Source organism: Onychostruthus taczanowskii, unplaced genomic scaffold, assembly GCF_017590055.1.
Source record: "Onychostruthus taczanowskii isolate IOZ18803 unplaced genomic scaffold, ASM1759005v1 scaffold25, whole genome shotgun sequence".
In the NCBI taxonomy this organism is placed as follows: domain Eukaryota; kingdom Metazoa; phylum Chordata; class Aves; order Passeriformes; family Passeridae; genus Onychostruthus; species Onychostruthus taczanowskii.
This window is the reverse complement of record NW_024499796.1, coordinates 1241206-1250861: the sequence shown is the minus strand read 5'-3', so window position 1 is coordinate 1250861 and position 9656 is coordinate 1241206. Positions and strand designations below refer to the sequence as shown.

The window sequence follows — 9656 nt, the reverse complement described above, 5'->3', positions numbered from 1 at the left end:
GGTTTGTGAGGAAAGGTTTGTGAAGAATCGCGTCCCTGCGCTGGGGCAGCCCCGCGGCCCGGCCCGGCCCCGCCGCGCACTCACCCTCACCGGCCCCGGCGCCGTCCCGCCCGTGCCACCGCCCGCCGCCGGCTCCCGGCCCCGCCCGCCGCCGGCTCCCGGCGGGGCCGGGCCGGGGCGGAGCCGAGCCGGGAGCGCCGAGCGAGGCCGGGCGGGGCCGTCGCCCCCGCGGCAGGTGCGGGCACAGCATGGCCCGGGCCGAGCGGCTGCGGGTGAGCGGCGGGACCCCAGCCCGGGCCGGCTGAGGGGAGCCCGGGGCTGGGGGGGCAGCGGGGCCGTGCGGGGCTGGGGAGCTCCGGCGGGACGGGGGTCCGGGCGGGCGTGCCGGTGTGTCGGGGAGTGTAAGGGCTCCTGGGTGGGTATGAGCGTCCTTGGGGGAATATGGGGCTCCCTGGGGAGATATGGGGCTCCCTGGGGGTGTGTGGGGGTCCCGATGGGGGTATGGGGCCACAGGTGTCCCTAGCGGGGTGTGGGGGTGCCTCGGCAGCTGTGGCGCCGGGGGGGTCCCTGGCAGGGAGTGGAGGTGCCAGACGGGGTGTGGAGGTCTCAGACCGGGTGTGGGATCCCTGAGGGTGTGTAGGGTCCCTGGGGATTTGGGGGGCCGCGGGGGTCCCTGGCAGGGTGTGGGGCCATGCGGGTGTTCCCACGGGAAGCTGGGTGCTCTGAAGGAGCCCCTGGCGGTGTGGGCCCACCCAAGGATGGGGACGGGGGCTCTGCGAGGCGCTCCTGGCGGGTGTGGGGTGCTGTGGGGCCCTGGTGGGGTGTGGGGCTGTTCGGGGCCCCGTGGGGATGGGGGCTCTCTGTGGGGTGGTGCAGGGGAGCGGGCAGGTGTGGGGTGGCTGCCGGGGCTCGGGGCCCCGTCCAGACCCGCATCCATCGCCGCACTGCTCCGTGTCCCAGAACAAGCTCGTGGAGCGCTGCGAGCGGATCCAGCTGCAGAGCGCGGCCATCGCCCGGCACGTGGAGGAGGTGCTGCCTGCCAAAGACCAGGGCGTCCAGGTGAGTCCCTGGGGCTGGCCCTGCCTGCTCCCTGCTCGCCATTGCCGGAAGGGATGCTCAGCTCCCAGGGGGGAAGACGTCGGGATGCCGCTGTGGAAATGGAATGCCAGGGTGTGCCTGGAATTCGTGCTTCATTTGCCTAGAAAATGCGCATAGACAATGGTGTGAGTGTACAACAATCAAACATCCTACTAGGATCAGTGCCTTAGAATTCCTACGTTTATTTTATTTGTTCCTTGCAGTCAATGAGGACAAAGGACAGTGATAGAATCAGAATTCCAAAAACTGGTTTTGGTTGGAAGGAACCTTAAAGACCACCCAGTTCCAACCCTCTACCATAGGCAGGGACACATCCCACTATCCCAGGTTGTTCCAAATTCCATCCAGCCTGGATTTGGACACTGCCAGGGATCCAGGGGCAGCCACAGCTTCTCTGGGCACCCTGTGCGTCTCACCACCCTTGCAAGGAAAATTTCTTCCCAATATTCCATATAACCCTGCCCTCTGGCAGTGGGAAGCCATTCCCTCTTGTCCTGTCTCTTCAGGTTCTTGTCCTGAGTCCCTTTCCAGCTGTCCTGGAGCCCTTTTAGGCACTGGAAGGAGCTGTAAGTTCTCCCTGGTGTCTTTCCTTCAGGCTGAGCACTCCCAGCTGTCTCAGCCTATTCTCCTGTTTCTCACCCACAGTGAATCTGTGGAGGGACAGGACTCTGGTCCCTCACAGGTTGTCACTTAGGTACTGGGGCTGGCTGAGGAGGCAGGGGGCAGGTTTGGGACTGGTATGGTGCCAGGTGCCATGGGCTCAGTTAACGGAGTAGCACCAATGGCTGAGCCCCAGGAGTGCTGGCAGAAGCAGCTGGGCTCCTCTCGGGGCTGGAGCAGGGCTGATGCTCCTGCTGTGTCCTTGCCGTGGCAGAGCGCAGCCAGCGCGGCGCGGGAGCTGGTGGTCCAGAGGCTGCTCCTCGTGGGGAAGGCCTGTGAGAACGAGGAGCAGCGGCTGCTGGAGAGGGTGCACGCCGAGGAGGAGCGGGCACACCAGAGCATCCTCACCCAGCAGGTGCACTGGACAGAGGCGCTGCACAAGCTGGGTGCCCTCCGCACCTACCTGGTGGACATGATCACCAACCTGGATGACCAGGGCCTGCTGGTGAGTACTGAGAGCCAGGCAGCCCAGAGCTGACCTGCACGTCTTGTTATGGGACTTAAATGCAGAGTTCAGTGGCTGCTGTGCTGCCAGCAGGGAGGCAGAGGTGAGCAGGACATAAGGAATTCACAGAATCACCGCGTTGGAAGAGACCTTAAGGACCATTGAGTCCAACCCATGCCCTGACACCTCAGCTAAACCCTGGCACCCAGTGCCACATCCAGGCTTTTTTTAAACACATCCAGGGATGGTGACTCCACCACCTCCCTGGGCAGGCCATTTGCAGACATTTGGAGGTCTGGCTCAGTGAACCTCCTTGACCTGATCCTGATAAGCCCCTGTGGTTTCTGGTGGTTCCTAGAGCATCTGCTCTGCCCGATCCTGCTCTTGCTTGCAATGAGGTCCAGAACGACCCATATTCAGGTCTCCAGACTCTGGGCTTGTAGTTGCCCTTAGGCTGGACAGCCAGGACAGCTCTGGGTTGTGACCTGCTCTTACAACAGTTGTGCCACCAGTTTTCTAGTGTCTAGTTTAATCAAAACTGACCCTTGGAAACACCTGCAGCTCTTCTGGAAAGTCCCCAGTGTTGCCTGGCTTAGCCCTGTTAGGGATATTTGCCGTGCAAAGCAGCCTGTGCTTCCCCTTGCTCAGTTCCTTCTCTGGTTATTGAATCATCTGGGTTCACCCAAGTGATTCCTCTCGTTTTAGATGTGAGCAGGACCTCTGCCTTGCCACCACCATGCTCAGCCTCTGCTTCCCACATGTAAATTTGTGAGGAGAGGAACAGCAGTTTGGCTTGGAAACCAGACCCAATCCCATGGAAAGAGGGCAGAAGCTCCTTTGGTGGGAAAGGCAGTTCCTATCCTGCCCCAGCACCTCGATGTGCTGGGCTGTAGCTGCACCATAAAGAGGAGAGGCTGGACATCAGGATCCATCAGCTGCCTGCGGCAGAGAGCGGCCACACCCTCAGTTTCTCCTTTTGGAAGGGAATTAGGGGTTCATGTGTTTTCCACCTTGGGCTGTCAGTGTTGGTACTTTTGCCTATCTGGAATCAACGCATGGCATGCCACAGGAAAGCTGAAGGCATGCAAAGTGCGCTGCTTGGATTTGAGCAGGGATCAGGTATTTTCTTATCACTTTGCTGTACCTTTAGAGTGCCTCATGGCCAGCAGGTACAGAAACAAGTGGGACTGACCATGAGGTCACCTGACCCTTGGCTTAGTCCCTCTGCAGCCTCCCTCCTTTGCTGAAAGCCCTGGGGTTGTTTGCTGGGAGCACAGGCTGTTCCTGTGGCCTGCCCTAGTGGGGTGGGGACAGAGGGAACAGCAGACAGTATCCCAGCCACAGTGCAATGTACTGCCTTCAGCATTCCCACTCACTTTTGGAGTCGGGAAGTGCTGCAGCTGAAGAAAATGGATGTTGGATGCTCTTGCTGCTCCCCAGGGTTGGGATGAGGGGTGGCTTCTCTGGGTCAGGAAGGGGAACGCTGCTCCCTGGGTCCCGAGTTTGCTGTGTTGGGGTGTCTTCTGTGGGGATTTAAGCTCTGATGACTCTTTCTCTCCTTGTCCCCAGCATGCAGAACAAGAGATCTTCGAGAGGTCAGTACCTGGCTGCTCCTGGTCCTTTCCCTAACCTTGCTTAAAGCTTTTCCTGCTCCACACCTGCATCCCCACCCCAGCATGCAGAACAAGAGATCTTCGAGAGGTCAGTACATGGCTGCTCCTGGTCCTTTTCCCTAACCTTGCTTAAATCTTTCCCTGCTCCTGCTCCACACCTGCATCCCCTCAGCTCCTGTGCTGTGTGCCATGACTCAGGCACACCGTGATACCTCCTTTGTCCCTCGTGCTGCTTTTGTTCTGAACAAGGACAGAGCACAGAGATGCCAGCGTGGCCTCTTGTCTCTGCTCCTTGTGCTGTGCTGCACCTGGAGATGCTCCATGTGCTTTCCCAGATCAACAGTCCTTGCTCATGGGAGAAATGCTGCAGCTCCTTAGAAACCCACAGGGCTTGCTGGGGAATGGAGCAGGCTGTGCCAAGCTGTTGGAGGAGGTAGGATGGTCTGTGCTCCATGTAGGAGGTGGCTGGCACAGCATCTCCCCAGCCCTGCATGGGCAGGGAGAGACAGCTGCAGGTCCCAGTGTCCCCAACAGCCCTATCACTGACACTGGGCTGCCCTTCCTGAGGAAGCGCCTTGTGGCTGTGTTTTTATTTAATCTATTTCATTTTATTTAAGTCATTTATTTCTGTGGCTGCTGTGAGGGTGCTGGCCCTGGCTACACTGTGCTGCCCAGAGGGCCTGTGGGGGTATTTGTGCCTGTGGGGGTATGGAATGTGCTCCAGCACATCCCCAGCAGCCCGTGCCACAGCCTGTCCTCACAACCAGGAGTTCTGCAGGCCACAGGAGCCAGCAAACCCCTGGCTCTGTGCTGGGTGGAGCCTCTGTGCCCAGACTGTGGGGCTGTGGCAATAGAGGGAAATCTGATTCTCTGCCTGTTCATTGTGCTCCCCTGGTACCCTGATGGCTGCTCTCAGACACATTTATTTACCCTGTGTCTGCTGAGTGAGGAGCTGTTGACTCAGGCTGCTGGGATGTGTTTTACAACACTGCAGCCCTTTCACCAGGAACTGTAAGCAGAGCCAACCGAAAGTATTACTCGGGGTGAGAGCTGGCCCAGACACCCCTGCTGTGGTCTCTCTGCAGCCAGAGCTCCTCTTTAACCTCTGCCATACCTCCTTGTAATCTTTTAGACACCTCCCAGCACAAGAAATCGTTGTATTTTGAAACAACTCCTGTTTTCCTTTGCTAGGACGGAGGTGGCGGAGGGAATCTTGGAGCCACAGGAGTCCCTGAAGTTAAACTTTAATCAGACCTGTGTTCAGAGTCCACTGCTGCACCGACTGTGGGCCTGTGCTGTGCTCTGCTGCCTCACAGGTCAGTGTCTTGCTCAGATCTCTCATGCTCCAGCGATTCCTGCACCCTCACTCGTGTTGTGCCCAGACAAACACCCTCATGCTGTGTCCAAATTTCCTCAAGCTGTGTCCTGCCCCTCTGCTCTCCCAGCCCCTGCTTGTTTCTGGGAGCCCATTCAGGGAGGCAGCAGCAGCTGTGGGAGATGTAGGGGGTGCCTCCAAGCAGTTGTGGCTCGGGGAAGAACTGGAGTTTGAAAAGATTGTGTGTTTTATCAGCTCTGTGGCTTTAGTGTTGTGTGGTTTCTTTTGCTGTTTCCTGAGTCTCTGGGTGACAGCAGTGAAGCTGTTGCTGCTGTGGGAATCTCTGTCACAAACAGGCTGCTGGGGACTCTGAGAGGGTGATTTCTTCTGTGGGGTGTCTGTGAGACTGCCCAGTGCAGGAGGCAGTGAGTAGATGGAGCAGTGTTCTGATCACAAGCTGAGGTTGTGGCTGTGCATGAGCTGGTGGTTGTAGAGGTGTTTGTGCTCTGGCTCAGCCCCTGCTGTACAGCTGAGGCTGCACTGGAGGCATTTGCCAGGCCACTGACAGGCTCTGGGACTGGTTTACCTGGTTGGTGCTGGCTGTGTTAAGCAGGGAAAGACATTTTTCCTCTGGCTGTGATGTGCTTGAATGGCTGGTTGTGAAATGTTTGCTTTTACTCGGGTTTCAGTCTGTTGTTAGAGTATTTCAAATGCATTTTTTGTTTCTCAGAGATGGCAATATCCTTTGTGATTTGTCTTGTGAACAATCCCTAGCGTGGTTTTTCCAAAGCTGCTGTAAGACTTTTGATTTCTGCTCATCTTGATGTGATTCTGAGCTGTTTCCAGTTTTTCCCTGTTTCCAGGCCCATCTCCAAAGTCTGCACTTCAGGCTTTTATTGCTCTATGGTTTTAAGTATTAGCTTGAGAGTCTATGCCTATCAAGCACTACCATCATGTGTTTATCTACTGCAAACTCTGGTGTTGCTCTCCCTTTGTGATTAATTTCCCCCTTTGGAATCTGTGAGTGCTGGCAGTTGAGGAAAGTGTCCCTGCAGGGGGTTGGGACTAGGTGATCTTTAGGGTCCCTTCCAGCCCAAATCACTCTGTGATTCTATGCCAGTCCCTGCAGTGGTTCATTGACAGTGTCACAAAACCCCAGAATTGTTCAGGCTGGAAAAGACCTCTAAGACCATCCAATCCAACCTGTGATCACCACCTTGTCACCCAGCACTGAGCAACTGCCAGGCCCAGTTGTGCCTTGGACACCTCCAGGGATGGTTATTCCATCACCTGGGCAGTCCCTTCCAGTATTGAACAGCCCATTCAGTGAAGAAATTCTTCCTGAAAGAATCAATCAAGCAGGTTCTCAATGTTCAGAGCTGTGGAGTCAAGCAGAAAGCCTTTCCCTAATTTTCTTTGTTGTGACAGGGTTTTTGTAAGGATTCCTCTCCCAACAGTATCCTTGTGAAATGTAATAACTTAGGGCATTTGATTCTTGTGGTGGGTGTCCTGATGCACTTATTATACAGGAATTTGATTCTGTTTGGGTTTTTTTTTGAGTGTGTGGTTACATTTCACATATTACTGCATTCTGAGGATGCCTGGTGTATCCTTGAGGATCTCATCAGTCCCCAGGCCACCCCGGACCTAAGCCTTAGAGATTTTATATTAACAGCAGTGGTCTGAGCTTGCCTTAAGACACAGTAATGCAAAGTGTCACTCTGTGGTCCCTTCTCTCAAAGGCAGGTGAGCAGGTGGCTGTCTTGTTTATTTGCTTGAAAACAGAAAATTCCAAGCCTTGATGGTTCACTCCATAACCTCTAAAATACTTGGAAAGCAGCTGCAAAAGGGCCTCTATTTCACTCTCAAAAATAAACATGATTCCTATGATGCCTTTACCTGGCACCCAGGCTTCTGTATCACTTCTTTTTGGCGTTGGCAGCTTTTTCCTTACAACACGAGATGATGTAAATCTCCTGGCACAGTTTTGGGAGGGATCTCAGTTCATGGGAACTTGGATTTTTAAAAGAAGCCAGATGTGCTGCAGCTCACACAAATGTGCTTCCCAGAGCTGTTAACCATGGGAATTTATTGTCCCAGTATCCCTCATGTCCCAGGGCCACCCTGATGGATACAGGGCACAGAGAAAATAGATTTGGGGGTGAGATGAATTCCCAGTGGAATCATTCATCAGAATTATATGTGAAAATCCAGATTTAATCATTACAAAACACTTGTGTGAGGGGCAAAATTTGCTGATCTGAATTACTCTGCTGTTATTTTGCCAGCACTTCCCCTCCCTCAGATGCTCCCCTGGAACTGCAATTCCACAGGAAACAATGTGGTTGTCACTGGGGAGGTGTTTCCCCACATGGACCACCAGGATGCAGCCCTAGGTCAGCTGTGTGTGGCACAACAGGAGGTTTAGTGCTCTTCTGCCAGAGGAAGATAAAGTCTGGTGCTGCTGTGTTTTCTATGAATCCAGAGCAGCTCTGGCTTCCTGGAAAGCCACCCTGCACACCAGCAGCGTGGGCAGCCCCAGAGCCCTGTGGAGAGCTCAGCTTTGGCTGCTGTGTGGGGAAATAAATCATCAGGTGAATGAGGCTGACAGCTCCTGCTGAAGGAAATGCTGGCTTCAGCTCCTCTTTGGGCTCACTCTGGCTTGCAATAACTCCTACCTGACGTGCACAGGTGCATGGCACTGATTTGCAAAGGGATAATTGAGCCTCTCTTCATCTGCCAGGGAGCACCTGGGCGGGTGCAGCCTGAGGAAACCCTGGAGCATTGCTGCTGCTGCTGGGTGCTGATTGCTGCTAGAGGGATGCTGATCTGGGTCCTGGAGCAGGCTGGGCTCTGGCATGACCCTGTTGAGGTCATCCTTTGGTTCTTTAAGGGCTCATTGTGCTGTGCTCTGGATGCTGAGCAGAGGGTGTTGGGCAATGGCTGGTGCTGGCATGATGGGATAGAGCTGCTGGCAGGAATGGCAGAGCCACTGAGTCACCCCTCCAGCCCTGTTTCCATGGTGGTTTAAGACCTAAAGTGAATAAAGTGAGGGCAAGGAGGGGCACATACTGGCAGGAACTGGGTCCCCTCGAGCAGATGAGTCCACTGAGCATCAACCTCACCCCTGCTTCACAAATTTAGGGACTGAAGGACACACTTGTGCAGTTCTACAGCCTGCAGACCCACAGAAGGGTCTCAGGGGGAAGAATGCAGCCAGGGAAGGGCACCATGATCTTAGAGATCTTTTCCAGCCTCTACAGTCCTGTGATTCCATGATTTTGAAGAAGTGCAGACCCACAGTGGGTGCTGTGTCCTCTGGCCACCCTGGGCTGCTACTGGCTGGATTTGTGCAGCTGGGCACCCTCTTCTTTCACAGCTAAACCAGATCCAGTCACAGCCATGCTCAGCTCTAGGCCTGGTGCCAGCTCCCTGTGCTGCTCCCAGCACCTCAGGGCGGGTTGATCAGCACCTGAGGCTTTGTAGCAGGAAAGAGATTTCCCTGCCCGGCCCTCTCCAGTCCTGTTTTTCCAGCTTTGCAGGTTTTCTGCACACAGCCCTTGCCAGGCTCTTGGCTCCCCTGACTGGGGGAGGAGCAGCCAGGTTCTGCTCACCCACTATGGGGGTGAGAAAGGACAGGAACTAGGTTTGGATCTCTCCCAAAATTGGGGTGAACCAAACCTGCGGAGTTCTGTTTTGTGGGGAGTCAGGCCAGGGTCAGAGGAAGATGAGCAGGGCCTTTAGTGCAAGGTGGAGAGGTGTCTGGTGAGTCTGGGCTTTGGTGAATGTCTGCCTTGTCCTGGCCCTGGCTGAGAGGAGAAGCTGTGGCACCCAGCCTGAGCCCCCAGCACTGTCACCCTGGGGAGCAGAGGGGGCCCCAGGAGCACTGTGTGAGGAGAGGGTGGTTGTGCTTGTGTTTCTTGTGGCTGTGACTACCTCAGGTGGTTCAGGTGGTGGCCACTGCGTCAGTGCTCATCGTGTGGCTTCTCTTGCAGGCTCACAGGAGATTCACATCGATGAGAAAACCCTGAGCCCCCACCTCAGCCTGTCAGAAGACAAGAGAACCCTGACCTTCAGCCCCAAGAAAGCAAAGGTGGACTCGGGCTGCCCCGAGCGGTTTGACCACTGGCCCAATGCTTTGGCCACTGCGCCTTTCCACTCGGGGGTGTGTGCCTGGAAGGTCAGCGTGGAGCAGAGCTGTGCCTACAAGCTGGGGGTTTGCTACAGCTCCGTGCCCAGGAAGGGCTCTGCCAACGAAGGCCGCCTGGGCTTCAATGCTGCCTCCTGGGTGTTCTCACGCTACGACAAAGAATTCCGGTTCCTGCATGCGGGGCAGCCCCAGCCCGTGGAGCTGATCAAGGCCCCGGCAGAGATCGGGGTCCTGCTGGACTTTGCAGGGGGGGAGCTGCTCTTCTACGACCCCGACTCCTGCGCCATCCTCTTCTCCCACCGCCAGGCCTTCCTGGAGCCCGTGTACCCTGTCTTTGCCGTGGCACACCAGAGCATCTCGCTCGGCCGCGTGTGA

The 9656-nt window shown here is 55.9% G+C and overlaps 1 protein-coding gene across 1 annotated transcript; it reads left to right on the top strand.

The window, feature by feature from the left end:
- The first annotated feature begins 248 nt into the window (after positions 1-248).
- Positions 249-9656, top strand: BSPRY (B-box and SPRY domain containing). The gene is made up of 6 exons (XM_041406688.1): positions 249-272; positions 961-1059; positions 1973-2203; positions 3773-3798; positions 5008-5132; positions 9127-9656. Exons 1-6 carry the CDS (start codon positions 249-251, stop codon positions 9654-9656), a joined length of 1035 nt encoding a protein of 344 aa, XP_041262622.1.

Coding starts and splice junctions, on each gene's coding strand:
- BSPRY (XM_041406688.1), top strand. CDS start 249: ATGGCCCGGGCCGAGCGGCTGCGG. Junction 3,799..5,007: donor GAACAAGAGATCTTCGAGAG/GTCAGTACCTGG, acceptor TTCCTTTGCTAG/GACGGAGGTGGCGGAGGGAA. Junction 5,133..9,126: donor TGTGCTCTGCTGCCTCACAG/GTCAGTGTCTTG, acceptor CTTCTCTTGCAG/GCTCACAGGAGATTCACATC.